Source organism: Sinohyriopsis cumingii, chromosome 5, assembly GCF_028554795.1.
Source record: "Sinohyriopsis cumingii isolate HCF-2022 chromosome 5, ASM2855479v2, whole genome shotgun sequence".
Lineage (NCBI taxonomy): Eukaryota > Metazoa > Mollusca > Bivalvia > Unionida > Unionidae > Sinohyriopsis > Sinohyriopsis cumingii.
In genome coordinates, this window is record NC_142965.1 from 121,600,732 (window position 1) to 121,617,748 (window position 17,017).

General features: G+C 35.4%; 1 protein-coding gene across 2 annotated transcripts in view; it reads left to right on the forward strand.

The window, feature by feature from the left end:
* Positions 1 to 17,017, forward strand: part of LOC149800088 (toll-like receptor 2) — a 42,363-nt gene that overhangs the window by 6,729 nt on the left and 18,617 nt on the right. The window contains exon 2 of one of the 2 annotated variants that reach the window (XM_089959656.1): positions 1,697 to 6,717. The exons of the other annotated variant lie outside the window; for it this stretch is intronic. Coding sequence (XP_089815782.1) covers positions 1,722 to 3,875 — 2,154 coding nt within the window. The 5' untranslated portion in view covers positions 1,697 to 1,721 and the 3' untranslated portion in view covers positions 3,876 to 6,717. Of the gene's footprint in view, positions 1 to 1,696; positions 6,718 to 17,017 lie in introns of those variants that run through there. 2 annotated transcript variants of the gene reach the window in all.

Genomic DNA, 17,017 nt, shown 5'->3' on the forward strand with positions numbered 1-17,017 from the left:
TAGGTGGGCGATGTCCCGTCTATCTCTAGTCCATGGTCATTCCTGTCCAGGTACCCGGATAGCCTATAGATACCACAGCAACTTAGTTCAGTCTGCTGATACCGATACTCTGGCCCCGCGCGGTCATGGTCGGCTGTAACGCCGCCTCGGCAGGCAAGAGCTGGTAGATTTGCTTCTGCCGTGTCCTTAGGTCCAAATTCGTTCAGGCTGATGTAGCTAATAATTTGTTAAAAGTGCTTTAAAGCCAAGAACATCTTTCGTTTCCGAGAACTTACAAGTTTGAAAAGTAGCCAGCGTAGCAAAATAAAGAAACGCTTAAAATATGCCGTACTTTGAGAGTTTGCAAGTGTGTGTAATATTCCTGGTTGCTAATTCCTTTTATTTCATGGAATATCATGTTTTTACCTGTTTTTCAATTGATCACAGTTGAAAATGCAGACGGCATCATACCCTTGTTTTACTAAGATTCATTAGCTAGCGTTGCTTGCAGAGTACTTAATGAACATGAAAATAATCACAACGAAATTACACCGTAACACAAACAAGCCAAAAGAGCCCCTGTAATCAATCGGATTACCATTGATCTGTATCAGAAAATCGGTCTATTTCAAAAGTGGGGATCTTGCGATGGCATAACATCGTATTTCCTTTGGTATCGTTAATTCCTTTCTAGTAGAAAATACATCCGCACTTAAGGTATATCGGCCTAGTATTTAATTCTCATCTGTTCACATAGTTATTCTGGATAAGAATTAATTACACTAGGTCGATATGTGGGCGTGTCTTCTACGCAAGGATGCATATACCACTGACACTGTAGCACCATACTTGGTGATGTGTCATTGTCGTAATGGTATAGAGGTCAGTGCTTACAGGCAGGGCGATCAGTGCCGTTTACTCACCGACCCCGGTTCGAATCTCAGTAGAGTACGAACTTATAATTCTTGTAACCTGTATGTGAATGCTATTACTATCGTATTTATAAAGAGAAATATGCTAGCATTATCATGCATTCTCTTGTATTTATAAAGAGAAATATGCTAGCATTATCATGCATTCTCTTGTAGAATCAACTGATAACACTTTCTGCTCTGCTAATGTATATTTGTATTCTTCAAAGGTATTTCTATATACCTTGGTTTCTGACTTAGGAATCCAGAATAACTGTGTACAGATGACAAATGATTACTAAAAAGATACGTGGGTGCGTCTGCTACTCACGGATGCCTATACCATCGACACCGTCGCACCATGTTTAGGTGATGAGTCATGGTCGTGCTGGTATAGGGGTCAGTTCTAACAAGCAAGGCGATGGATGCCATTTACCCGCGGAGCCAGGTTAAAATCTCTGACGAATGCAAATTTATAATTCTCTAAACTGTATGGTAATGCCATAGGTATCGTATTTTAACAAATATTTTAGTATTTTAAAGCATTCTCTTGTAGAAACGGAGAATATCACTTACTGTTATGTTTGGTGTATATTTTTATCCTCTCTCTCACACTCTTATATATATATATATATATATATATATATATATATATATATATATATATATATATATATATATATATATATATATATATATATATATATATATATATATATATTAGTGTCCTCTTTCCACACACATATATTAGTCTGTCTGGGAGAAGTTTCAAATATACAGTCTGGAAGTATTTAACTCTGTTTCAGATGTAGTTCTGGTCATTAATAGAAGATGGGGACAAGATTCTTCCTTTGTGGATCGTTTATTTTCACGCTGAATCTTTTTCTCATGAAAGAAAGCGAAACCGTCCATGTGTACCATTGCCATGAGGATTGCAAAGATGTTAAATGCCCAGCTAACTGCAATTGCATGGGAAGTACTGTCAACTGCCGTGATCGGAATGTAACAAAGGTTCCACGTATTCCCTGTGGTATACGTGATTTAAATATTTCTAACTGTACTATAAGCAACCTGACTATCAATGAAATCAGCAATCTAAGATGTTCTTTTGAAACTTTAACATTTATGAATCTGAGTGACTGTAAAATTAATCTACTTGAGGAGGACGTATTCACTAATCTGACACAACTGGAAGTTCTAGATCTAAGTTCAAACAAAATTGGCGAAAACCTTCAATCATTGCAAAAAAGTCTTGGCAGTCTTAACAGCGCTCCGCTTCGTGAACTATATTTAGACCATATCCGGATAAGGAAAGGGTTGCGGGAAATCTTTAAATTCTTCATTGGTAGCCACCTTACCTATCTCAGCATGCGTGAAAACCAAATAATAGAATTCGAAGACAAAGTTTTAGAAAATTTTACCAAACTCGTCCATCTTGATTTACACGGCAATTGGATCAATAAGATTAATCTTAGTTCAGGAATTCAGACCTTAAAACTGTTCAATCTGTCTCACAACCAGATCAATATTTTTCCTCCAAACTTCTGTGTTACAAAAGCTGGGCAGATAGGTTACAAAAATCTAACAGATCTTGATTTGTCTTGGAATCAAATAATTGTTCCTTTATCCCAGTACTGGAACTGTCTTAAAACGCTTAAAACCTTCAATCTGAGCGGAAATGACATGGAGGACATTACCAACAATGACAGTTTTACAAACCTGACCTCACTGAAAACTTTAATGTTGAGTGAAATGCGTACAACCTTGAGAAGAATACGAAGTGAAGCCATCAAAAGCGATTCACTACAACACTTGGATCTAAGTGGCAATCGTCTGGACTTCGAAGGAGATAAGGAAGTTGCCGAAGATATTTTCCGTTTTGTACCTAACTTAAAGTCATTAGATGTCTCCCATAATAAACTAGGTAGAGTTGGCACCACAAAACTATTTGTCTTATCCCGCTTAGAGAAGCTGCTTATGAAACATGTTAATCTTTTACAATTACCGGACACTTTTCTTGGAAACTTTCCGAACCTAACATATTTGGATTTATCTAGTAATAAAATTGAAACTTTTTCACCCAATGCCTTTAAAAATGCCAGCGTTTTACAGTTCTTGAACCTCTCTGATAATGTCATCAGTAACTTCCCAGCACCTCCTTTGCCTCCAGCCACGCTCAAGAGCCTAAGAAAGTTTGACTTTGCTCACAACTATTTTCAATGTGACTGCGCGATAGTCAAATTGCAGAAATGGATAAACGATGTGCTAAGCAAGCCCGACAAACATAATTTGTTCTCTCGATATCCTGACGACTATTGGTGTTATTCGCCACATCCGCTGTATCACATACTTTTGAAAGACGCTGTACCAAGCCATTGCAAATATAGCAACGATGAACTTGTTCTTAGCATTGTGTGTTCTGTTGTTATTTGTTTGGTCGGTGCAGTGGTCCTTATTGTAATGTACGTCTACAGATGGGAAATCAAATTTCTTTTTCACAAGATGCGCCAAAGAAGACGCGATGGATACTATCCGCTAACATGCTCACTGGAGTACAACACTTACCTAGTCTATGCTGAAAAAGATAGCGCCTGGGTTATCCATGAACTAATGAAAGAATTAGAAGAAGCTAGATACAATGTTTACATCAGAGATCGATATTCTGTCCCGGGCGTGGCACGATGCGATGAGATAGTTGATAACATCTATAAAAGCAAGACAGTCATCCTTGTCCTGTCCAAGAATTTTACTTCATGCCAGTGGTGTAACTATCAACTGAATGTGGCCCAAGCGCGTGCCGTCAAGCTAGGTCCACACTTCATGATTCCGGTTTTCCTGGAAGGCATAGACACCAGTCATATGACGAGATCCTTGCAGCATCTCTTCAGGACATCAAGACCAATTGAGTGGGCACGACAAAGTACAAAGAACAGGCTGTTCTGGTCAGAGCTGAAGTCTGCACTAGATGCTCAAATGAGCCATTAATTCGAAGAGACGGGTTATCAGTCCTATGATGCAGGATATCCTTCTATAAACACATAAGTAGACAGAGATTTCTTGTAGTATCGATATTGGACGGAGTTCTGACAACTTCTACACTAAATTTCAGTGTGCAAACAAAACTGCGAACCTCGAACGTCTGAAAGCCTTGTAATGTTATCACTTGTCTACTGAAGCCACAAGTGATACTATTCAACTTTCTACTTATCTCCCTCTCCCTTAAGAAAGTTCTCTGCGTTCAAAATGTTTGTATCTGACCTGAGTAGTATAACAATGTTTAATTTTGTCTTGCATATCCAACTTAGATTGAGTTATATTCTGAGGATAGGAATGTTTTGAGATGAAGGGTCTACCTTTGCAACTAAGAAGTCAGTCTGCGTATCAAGTAATTAATTTTGCTACAACGCCATCTAATATTCTGCAATGCTTTTAAAATCCTGCCGCTTTGTAAGAATCAGAGGTTATGAAAGTTACAGATGAAGCTTCATCTGTGTCCAATTCTTCTTGGGCCTGAACGGGAGCGGTAGATAATGTGTTATGTTTCTTTGATTTATATTCTATGCTTGACCTTTGTCCGTAATTGAAGGTAGGGGTTTGAATCTATCTTACTAATGTCATTATTTAAAAATATATTTATTACATTTGAGTTCAGAATCTTGGTTTATCCATAGGAAATTACATTGTTAATTTTTGTCATTTTTATAAAGTTATAAATAAGTTGTTTACTGAGATCTGAGTTCAAGATCTACTTTATATTAATACCTTAGAATGTTCTGGAAACGAAGTTCTGACCGAAATCCTGGTAATTTTATCATGTCTTAGACTTTTAGATAAGGTTCTGATAAACATAATTAATTCATTCCGCCTTTAATTTCAGTCTCTAGATTGTTGTATTCGGATATAATATGAGCAAAGTCATTTATTTAAAACTTATTCTTTTTACTTACAATGTGCCCATTGTCATTTTGGACTAAATCACAATTTTTGAGTTATTCTGAATTCATTCAGAAATATTCTGGATTATATCATTTTTATACATCAAGATAATACAGAAAGTACTCTATACTTTTGGATTTGTCTTCAAATTTTAGGATTATTTGGGATTTAATTCATATTAGTGTAAGTTCCCAATAAATTTTCACTTTGTATTTGTTTGTTGAATTTGTTAAACGTGTTGGTTTATCTTTTTTCTGTTACTAATTCATTAAACGTAAAGTTGTAGCATTTGATTGCGTGAACGTTGTTTCATAAACAAACCTATAAACAATGACTCTCGTGCTTATTTTCTGGTGCGCTGAAAACGGGTGTGACCTCCGCAGATTTCGTTTGAAGAAACTCCACAGTGATTAAAATAGACCTCATATACATTAAAATACTTTTCACTGGAAATTTACTCATCTTAGTAAGACCTGAATTAAATTTAAGTTTGATAAGAAAATTGTTTTAATGAGATTCTATTGTGATCTTGAGAAACATCTCATGCCAAGGTAGAATATCAAGAATCGAACATAATGTGCCGTTTTGTAGAAGTCTTACCGAATCATGATATGTACACATTTTATAGTGCAAGGGTCAAGGACCCGATACTACCTCAAGCAAGCCTGGATCGGCTGCCTCTGTGTGGTTCTGGAAAAGACACGTACCTCCCGTTTCATCGGAATGATATAGTGAATAATGTGTTACAAGTTTTCGCTAAAACTATCCATTTAAACAATTAAACTCCAATATTCATCCTGGTGATAACATCTACAAAGGGTCTCTCCATGGTACTGATTGGACCATTCTAGGTCAAATCATGGATGTTTTGTTCTTCTTTGCTAAGTGGTTTTATTTTATCGCTGCTGTTGTATGAATAAATATTTAAGGGACTCGGAAGATGTAACTATCTGCAACTGTCAATGACCACTATCTATGCATATCATTCAGTGACTAAAACTATTTGAATCAGAACATCTGCACTGCACTGTTTGTCAATCTGCTAATGAGACTAGGACATGTTTCTCTGTAAATTATATTCTGTTTAAAATTCTTTATATTACGAACTAAAGTTTGATAATTTTAGCAAACCAGTGCTCAAATAATGCAAAGTGTTGAATCCATAACCCCCACCTCCCAAACAACCAAAATAAATTATTTTCGTTTAAAACAAATATACATTCCACTGTGTATATGAACTTTTTTTTTGTGGCGAGGTTGAAGTCAACCATTCATGGGTCAATAGACTGGCGTATGATATTTGGGCTGATTTCAGGTGGTTTTAGTTATCTTAGAATAATATATGCATGGTTACCATTCTTGTGGGTCAATAGACTGGTGTATGATCTTTGGGCTGATTGCAGTTGGTTTTAGTTATCTTAGAATAATCTATGCATGGTTACCAGTCTTGAATCTGTTATATATTATGACAACATTCTTAGGAACTCTTAAACACAACAGACCAATGTAGTTTGCAAGAAATGTTCGTTATTATGCATTGTATTGACATAAGGAAAAGGTGTAGAAAGTTAGCTGTGATAAATAATTGCGAGCCCTTTCAAATACCTTTTTAATCCTCGATGGATATTTTTGACATATTCGCTTTACTGAAAATATCACGGTATTCAAATGTTCATTGCTGAAATGTTTGTTCTAGGATAATTGGAAACTACGTAGAATCAAACGCGTGGGGTCTGGAATACATTTTTGCTATTTTGAAGTTATTGCAATTTAATAGTTTGTTTAATTATTCAGTTTGAACAGATTTGAATACACACCACTGCATTTCTTTTATTATTATTTGTATTATTAATTTCTATATCATAATCAATATTAAAGATCATAAATAATTTTTTAGAAGTTGTATCAGTATAATGTTGTTTTGTGTGCAAACAGACCTGAATAAGTCTGACTCCGCGAATCCAAAGTACACATAAAGGTCTTATTGGTTAATAATACTGCAATCAGTCTACCGATTTTGATTATATAATTTATATACGGAGTCACAAAATTAAAACGAGTGTTAGTTTTACATAATGTAGTAGCATTGTACTTTTGTTCTTAATTTATGGCTTTTGAAATGTGCATCTTGTTCAGCTTTGATAATTAAAGAAATCATATAGAAAATGGCGTGTTCGGTCCTACACTTATTTTATTATGACACTCAAGTTTCATTACACATGCTGTTGCTTAATCGGACACTATTGAGTCATTATTTGTGTCCATCGAAAGTCTCAAAAAATTGGATTATACTAATATAAATGCATGATGTGTTTTAATTTATAATGTATTCCCGCGTCAATCAAACTAAAAGCACGTCAGACGCTGTAAGCAGCGCGTTGAAACATAATGGAGAATCAAATGCCATTGGAACTCTTTGAGACTTAGGCAGTCCTAGAGTTCATTATTCAAGTGAAAAAAATAAGTTTAGAAATAGCATGTTACATAACTAACTTTTGCCCATGATTGTTGATTACACTTTATGTTAATGGTCATTTATAAACAATATTATTACTAGGATTTGAGTTCAAGCTTGATCTTTAGACTGTCCTACAAATACATTATTGAAGAATTTGATGGAGAAAATTATTCACATCCTGATTGTCTTATTGATGCTTAGTTTTGTATATAAGTTTTTGAAGTAAACAAAATTATTCATTCCTATTTTAAGTCCAATCTATGATTTATTTACTATCGTTTTAAGATATACTTTGAGTGGAAACATTTATTTAATAATAATTCGTAGGAATTGCAAAGTGCTTATTGACTCAATCAGTATTTAGGAATTACACTGGTCAACAGTGAAATCATTACTGACTTGAAAAGGCCCTAATCTGTAGTATTTTGGTGTGCCGAACACGAATATAACCGTGAAAAATTTGTATTGGCTCTCGTTTTGAAGATATTCATATACCTCATTTTCTATGTTTCACTGTGTAAATTTCTCCAGTAGGACTGCAGCAACATCCGGAATAATGATGTAACATTGCATAATACCATCATGCTCACATCATCCACAGTTGATTGCATCATTTTCTGATGCAATGCAATACTAATGCCATGCGGCTGCTGAAGTAAGTTGACGTCAGCAGTGTACTATACATGTGTAGGCCTATTATACTAATGCCAGGCGGCTGCTGAAGCTGACGTAAGCAGTGTATTATATAAAGCCCAATCAGATAGGTTCAGCATTTAAAATATTTTAGACGTTGTGCGAGACAGTTCAAGCTACTGTTACATAAAACTTATTATTTTATCCATTTACGTACAATAAAGAACAGTAATGCCTCGAAAGTGTGTTAATACCGCGGACAATTTTTGCTATATTTGTGGGGAAGTGACATTTGCCAACCAGAAGAAAAGTATCAATTCTCAAGTGAAGAAGGCATATCATCTTTACTTCGGATGCAAGGTTGGTGACCAAGACAAGCCTTGGGCTCCGCATATATGCTGTGCTACATGTACAACACAGCTTTCACAGTGGTTGAATTGCAAAAGGTCATCAATGCCGTTTGCAGTCCCAATGGTGTGGAGAGAGCCAAGCAACCACCTAAATGACTATTACTTCTGCTTGGTTCCTCCTCTTTCCGGCGGAATAACGAAGCGAAAGAAGTCGAGAATAGTCCACCCAAACATTCCGTCTGCATTGAGACCAGTTCCACATGGTGAGGGACTTCCTATTCCAGAACCTCCAGCAGAATATTCTCTTGATTCATCTGACGAAGACAAAGGTGAGTCGACCTGTTCTTCTCCTGGTCCATCAGCATGCAGTGATCCAGATTTTCACTGTGGTGCATCATCAACCCCACACAGAATAACACAGGAAGAACTAAATGACCTGATTCGTGATTTGGACTTATCAAAGAACAAGGCAGAATTGCTAGGATCAAGACTCCAACAATGGAATCTTCTAGAAGAAGATGTCACAATTACTGCATATCGAAAGCGCCACCAGCAATTGGAGCCTTTCTTCAGAAAGGAAAGTAATCTGATATTCTGTTCCGATATTGAGGGCCTCATGAATGCTTTAAAAATCACTCATGACCCACAAGAATGGAGACTATTTGTGGACTCTTCGAAACTGAGTCTCAAGGCTGTGCTTTTGCACAATGGAAACATTCTTCCATCTATTCCAGTAGCGTATGCTGTCCACATGAAAGAGACATACGATAACTTAAGGCAGCTACTGAATTCCATTGAGTATAACAAGTACAGCTGGCACCTCTGTGGTGATTTGAAGGTAGTTGCCCTTTTAATGGGACTGCAGCAAGGATATACAAAATACATGTGTTTCTTATGCGAGTGGGATAGCCGAGCAAGGGAAATGCACTACATGAGGAAGGAATGGACTCACAGGCAGAATGTAGCCATTGGAGAGAAGAATATCCAACACCCAGCTCTGGTTGAGGCTCAGAAAATCTTGCTACCACCCCTTCACATCAAACTAGGTTTGATGAAGAACTTCGTGAAAGCCATTGACCGGACTTTGCCAGCATTCCGATACCTGCATGAAAAATTCCCTCGACTCAGCGAAGCAAAGATTCAAGAGGGAGTTTTTGTGGGTCCTCAGATTCGAGAGCTTTTCAAAGATGACCGGTTCAACAACTTGCTGGAAGGTGACGCGAAACAAGCATGGAATGCTTTTCGCCTAGTTTCTACAAACTTCCTCGGAAATGTTAGGGCAGAAAACTATAAGGAACTAGTAGAAGACATGTTGATGAAGTATAAGAAACTTGGCTGCAATATGTCTCTAAAGATTCACTTCCTTCATTCCCATTTGGATTTCTTTCCTAGCAACTGTGGTATTGTTAGTGATGAACACGGCGAACGTTTTCATCAAGATATCGCAACAATGGAACAAAGATACCAGGGAAAATGGTCCACTACAATGCTGGCTGACTACTGCTGGACACTCCTCAGAGATGCTCCCGAACAGCTGTACAAGAGACAGGCGAAGAAATCTAAGATGTAGTCAATGACTTGATTTTTTATAGGTAGGCTATTACAGTTGACCTTTTACTATTGGAATGCATTTCGTTATGTAAACATTAATTTCTTGCAGATTACAAAAAAACTAGAGCCAATTTTGCAATTTGACTGTCATATTCGTGTTCAGCACATAAAAATTGATAAGAATTGACTAATTTTATTTCAGTAACATGACTTTTGTAAAAATTTGTTGTCCAGTGTTATCTTGAATTCGTTCAAGGACATTCTATATCTTATCATTGTGATATATCAAGACTGTTGGCACATCAGCTACTCCAAAACTATGATCACACCAACACATTCTATACCGGAATTCATTTTCAACACTGTATAGTTTTGTACTTTTGTACTTGTGATGGAACTTTTAGGATTATTTGGGATTTAATTCACAATACGGATATAAAGTCATTGTTAAATCTTACTAAACCGTTTGGTTTAGCTTTTACTGTTGCTTAGTTTAAGATCCTAGAGTCGCAACAGTAATTGAGAGGGGGAGAACACTCTTGTGTGATACGAATGTCTTTAAAATATTTCAGAGAAATTAAGATTGATTTTTAAATTTAAAATTAACTTTGATTCGGAATTTGCTTATTCTCTTTTAAAGATTTTAATTTCACTTATTTGCGAAATTCATAGTGAAAGCATTAAGATTTGATAATGTCATATCAAGTGGAGAAATTTGTTTTTAATCCTACCCACGAAGAGCTAGTCTTTGCCAAACATTATAATCTTTCTGAAGCTGAAACTTATTTCTCTAAGCAAGATATAAAGAGTCTTTTGGTTCAGAATTTTCGGAAAAGAATTGTATGTACTTTGGATTTCATAAGTAAGTCTGTCTCTGGATTTTAATGGAAAATAAAAGGAATTACAATTTAACAACTAGATGATATTATATTTAAGAAATCTGCAGCTGCAGAACAAAATGTAATACTAATTCAGAAAGAAGGAAAGGAAAGCGAAAAACAAATGCACGGGAGAACTATAAATATAGAGAGAAAAGAAAGAAAGAGAAATACAAAAGCAAAAAAAGCAAACGGAAAGACAAATGAAAATGCCCATGCAAAGAGAAGAGAGTGAAAATGTAAATTCAGATATATATATATATATATATATATATATATATATATATATATATATATATATATATATATATATATATATATATATATATATATATCTGACATCTCTCTTGCCCATACCTCAAAATCCTCGCCGGGCGACATGTATGGTCCTTATACAATTACTAAAGAAAGTAAATTACTTACATTTCAACATTAGAGATGGAAACAAATAAAAATAAAACAAAAACAGCGTTATCATTTATTAAAGGAGTATCTTGGTAGAGAATGCCTTTCTAATCCTTTAGTCAATGTTGTTGTACCTCTCCCACACAGTGAGGATACAATGCAAACTGACAGTAATTGATTTTGTTTAACCGATCGTCGGAATTGCAAAATATTAACAATCATTACTAAACGTTTACACATCCGCAGCCACAAGAAAGGGATTGTTGATTATACGCCTTTGAAAACGCATCCATATAGAATTCATCTTCTCAGACAGGAATGTTTGGATAAAAAGATTTGCTGGAGAATGATTTCAACGAACTAAGTAAAAGTAAGTAGAACTCACAATTTATTCTTGTACTTACACAAGAAAATGCATTCCGTATGTGTGCTAACTATAGAAAATTGAAAAGAGTCACCAAAAACGGAATAATTTCTAATGCAAATAATCGATGACGGCATTGACAAAATTGGAAATGCAAAATATGTTATCAAGTTTAACATTTTGAAAGGATTCTGGAAATTTCGCTCACGATCAGAGTAAAATAAGTTTCGGCATTTGTAACTCCAGATGGACGTGATCAATTTAAAGGGATGCCATTTGCCATGGAAAGATCTCCACCAACATCTTACTGTTTAATGAGCATGAACATATCTGGCATAGAAAACGGTGACGTGTACAACGATATCTGCAAAGATCATGTATATACCTTTCAGAAATTCATTGAAAGGGTCAGTGTTGTTAACCAGACAATTAATTTAGTTTAAAGTGATATTGGCAGTGCGTGTATTAAAAGCAACTAATGCGATGTTTAGGTATAACTGGATATTATCGGATTTTTTTCTCAAATATTTACATAATTGATATTAATATTGGGGCATTTCACTTTTTTCAATAAAGCAGACCCTTCTGTAAGGTCATAATATCAGACAATATTAGCTGTGTGTAAATCTCGCTGCTTGAAGTACACGCTGACAGCTGGTCCTCTATGAGTCAACCAAAATTTGAAGTTTTTATCATGTCATACTGAAACATAATCAGAACACACATTTCTGTTTCAGTGAGTTACATTTTCTGTCCGCTAAAGTATATTTTGTAATCTTTATTTAGGCGTAAAATAATTGAGTTCACCTTCCCAACGTTGTCTATAATCATTAACAAAAGTCTATCCGGTACTCTCCTATACTGCGAGCTTCACGATTCAATTGGAAGAGCGTCAAACTCATTTTGTCACGCACTTTGTACTAGCTTAGTCCAGCTAGTTTAGGCAGCCTATGGGTGTCTTTAGTAACGACAACCATCCTTCAATATTCGTGCCAATGATATAATCTGAAAACTTTCTGCGGGGTATATTTGGGACCGTTATTAATCACAGGATACCATTTTCCTAAAAATAATATTTCTTTCCTTTTATTCTCTTTTATATTTGTTTTCCTTTATCGACTCTGGTATGTATTTTGAATATTTATTTGACGCAAAGACTTGTCTTATCGCTAAGTGTCATTAACAGCTGACCAAACGTATCACCAGTGATATATGCACTTCACGTTTGTCATTCTGCTAATAATACGACACCTTTCACTTCAGAATAGATACAAGTTCAATTGCTTTAAATTTATATCAAATTGTCAGCACATTCTAGCAAACTTATTCGTATTTGCTATTACAGACTGTTAATTTCAACGTCACACAAACAAAGAGATAAAAAGCAATATTTTTAGTTTTAAAAAAAATAAACAATAACAATATACATTGCTTGTGTATACGAGGTTCGATTGTGTTCCTTGTGCTGATTTAATTTAATTTTAGTTGGCTTGGTATTCGTATGTGCATACTTCCGTTCAATCTATTATTTATTAGGAGGACACCGTTTAGGACTTCCAAACACGGTATTTGCCATACCCCCTGCTTTATAAACATTGCGGTTTATGTCCCACAAAGATTCACACAGTAAGGCAAGCTAAATATTTCTAGATCCTTCTGATGTGGCCCCTTGCTGTACTGCATGGACCGATTATCAGTCAAGAGTTGTATATGATGGTCAGCACGAGAATAAATGAGAGTAACTACTGAAATTTGATTAGAATAGGTGGAATGGTATTCATTATCACAATAGGTACAGCAATCAGATTAGACTATGTGATATATATCACCAACATATAAAAATGTGGATGCCCACAAGACTTGTCTGATATCAAAATCTAAAAATCTCAAAGAATATAAACCTTGTAGGAAAGCCATTTCGAATACAGACACTAATTTAAGCTGTTCTCAACACATTTCGGTCCACACAAGTTGGTTTCGTTCACTTTCTTGCAGATATGGATGCTCTTGCTTTAACGTCCATTGTCATTAAAATATCAAAAACGTATCGAAAAATTATAAGATTTGAGCCAGCAATACCAGCACTCCAATTCAAACCCTTCATCATTTTAGCCGTAACCAAAGTCAAACTATTTGAAATGATAACTGAAAATAAGGCTGATCATTGGGTTACAAGGTCTTAAGTGGCTTTGGTTACTGAGGTCACTACCGAGCAGTTGGCACTAACCAAAAGTCGGAACATGGTTGGTCTATCCCGTATCAAGCCAGAAAAAGACATCATTTGTGAAAAGTAGCAAGCATAAACTATCATCTAGGCCCTGGGTATTATGACGTCATGCTAGCACAGTCACGTTGTTGGTGTTACTTAGAGTCGACATTTCAACAACAAAATGCAGCGTAATCAATAGTTTAAAGCTGTTGAAACTATTTGAGCACTTAAACTAATTTTCATTTAATAAGTTGCAGGAAAAAATTAAAACTTAAATCTGCATGTGTTGCTTTGATTGTTCAAATATTGTCGAATGCTATTTTCGTTATTTAAAAAAAACGTCTATATTTCATTATGTGGCTCTCTTCACCCCATACCTAGCCGGATGTTCATCCACCAGAATTGAACCATCGTGGGATGTACCACTTTGATTACCCTTCGAGTCGTTTCGATAGAGTTGAACAAGCTAAGAAAGACGAATATATTCAACTGTCTATCAATTGCATATGTACTCATCTTCATACATACCTCTCCCGTGGATCCGTAAAACCTTCAACACAAAAAGTCTGGAAAATTGCTAGAGAGAGAGAGAGAGAGAGAGAGAGGGAGAGAGAGAGAGAGAGAACTGAATACATTTTAGAGCTTGGCAGAAATTGGTACAGTGTACATACACGAAAGTGAATATAGAGGGTAAAACCTTAGGAACATAATGTCTTCATGAAAATGGCAATAATTTAAATGAGTTAGAGAATCACATTTTAAACATTATTTATTGATGTAAAGCGTTTCACGTCTTTAATATATGTTTAGAGCAAATTGGATACGTGTACATATACGTTTGATGTAAAATCAGATGATCCGTATTAAATAGTATTCGCAATCACTGGTATATAAAGATGCTTAGATTCTGACCAATTCCCAACGCTGTTCATTAGAGCAATTGCAAGTAATTATTTAATAGTAGACATGTTCAACATCATCAAAAAAGGGACACAATATATTGTCTGTCAGATAATTAGAACATACATCATTATGCAAATCAATACAGTTATTTCTAATTATAGTATGCATAATAAATAATTCTTGTTACCAACGAAAACATTGGCAGGCACATGTGTTAGTCTCTGTTTTACTTCTGAAAATAAAATAATTACTTTAACCTTTTATGAAATCTTGAAGGTAGTTCCGAACTTAAATATAAAAATGAAAGGAATGAGTTTGTACTTATTTCGGGTCTGTCATTACTGTTTTCAAACATATTCATAGTTCTAAGATTATACCTGTTTGTCTTACCACCACTGGAGGTAGAAGGTATGCAGTAAAAGAAGGACAGACGCTGCTTTCCACATTAAAATAACACAGTTTAAGAGACTTTCGTCTATCTGCCATGAAACGCACATACAAAAGATCGGACTACAAAATAGATGACAATATAAATTATGAAACAAAGATAATTTAGATCTACTGGTTTGTCATGCACACTGGTTTGTCGATGGGACTTTCAAAGTGGTGTCAATTCTGTCTTATCAGGGTTTTACAATTCACTGCACATTTAGCCGGATACTGGTCTTGTTGGCAGTCTATTTCACCACAGTAAATGTATCTTGAGAACTGTTCAGGAATTATGTCCTTCGCATCAATAGCGCGACATAAAAGTAACGATGCTGCTGGCATTGAGTTTTGTGATTACACTAGATTTTAGTATTGTATTTAAAAATTTGATAGAGACAGATTTGATAGATGATGTCCAGAAGACTATTTAGAGCTTGCCCTCTTTTGTGGAACATCCATGGTCTCATCAGTGATAATCTACCCCATACAAACAACGTTCTGGAAGCTTGGCATACGACAGTTCAATAAACCGTTGATTGCAACCATGTTTCTCTTGTTAAGGTGATCGTGCTTTTCCGCATAGAGCAAGACGATGTTGAAATATAAATGGAAACAATCTGTCAGCCAGAAGTGCCAAAGAAATGGTCAGCTCACTAAAATATTGCAGGCCATCATTCCTACTTATGAAATGATTACTTTGATGAGGTATCTAAGTGTGGTTGGTAATAATTTGGTTATTTAACTTTATACTCGAACACTGAGACACATTATTTTCATGTTAATATTTTTGGGAATTTAGATCATAAACGAAAATAACAGCTGTCACTTTCTGTGGTATATTAGTTTCGAAAATATACTATTTTACAATCCTTTTGTCTGAACTTTTTTGTCGCGCTCGCTTTTGCTGGACACTTTTCAAAGGTAGACAAGCCAGTCTCTCCATAAATCTTAAGACACTAAACATCATTAGCAAAACCCGCCACAACTCTGCTTGCTTCTTGTTATAGTGATTTCTATTTTAAGGGATCATGAGCCAAACAATCATTGAATACAACATAAACATATTTTAGTAAGAGTCGGATGTATGAAAAATATGTCCTTTCTAACGTTTTTCCTCTAAGTTTATAAATAAATATTTTCAATTCGGTTTTAAATTTTGAGGTCAGCAAGTTAGGTCCAGTTGGCTTCGTACTAAAAGTTATGCCAAGATGGTTAAGGAACGATAAGAAAGAGGATTTTGGTTAGACGTTTAGTTAAAGATAAACTGGGTTAGCTTACACGAGAATAAAATTACGCCAGTTTTGGTCGTATTTAAATCTTGACCAGTCATCGGTCATTGGTAAATCGGTGTTCAGAACATATTAACTTTTGTAACATTCATTTGATGAATTCACTAGTGAGCTATCATAATCAAAGAGTTTCAATGCATTCAGGATTTGTCGCCTATACCATTAATACATTCAAAAAATATTCATTTTTTAAGGTTCGTTTGATGAATACGCTAGTGAGCTATCATGATCAAAGATAAATTATAACGGACAATAAAAAGAGCCTTGTGGTACGTCAGCCGCATAATACTGTCTACGTGATCCGGCACTACAGAAACTGCTTGTAGTGTATTTGATAGGTAAGCAGAGAAAGAATAAACAAGAAAGTTATCAATGACATGGCACTTTGATTTATGTATTGGACCTCGCCAAAATCACATACATATCGTCCTTGTTATCAAGCGCTAAATTATGGTACGTATGTAAGAGATGAAATACTGCAGAATTGGTGGGAAGAAAATCGGATCGATATTTGAATATAAGGTCAGTTGAGAGTATGTGGTTGCAGAGATGCTTGAAAATATTTCTTTCCTTAACTTGCCGAACACATCTGAATAAAAAAGGCATGTAATTTGAAGAATCAGTGTTGATTCGCTTTACCTTATATACACAGAATAACTTTCGTGGTTTTCAATAAAGATGGAAATACATTTTAACAAGGTGCGTGTTCAATAGAAGAAAGA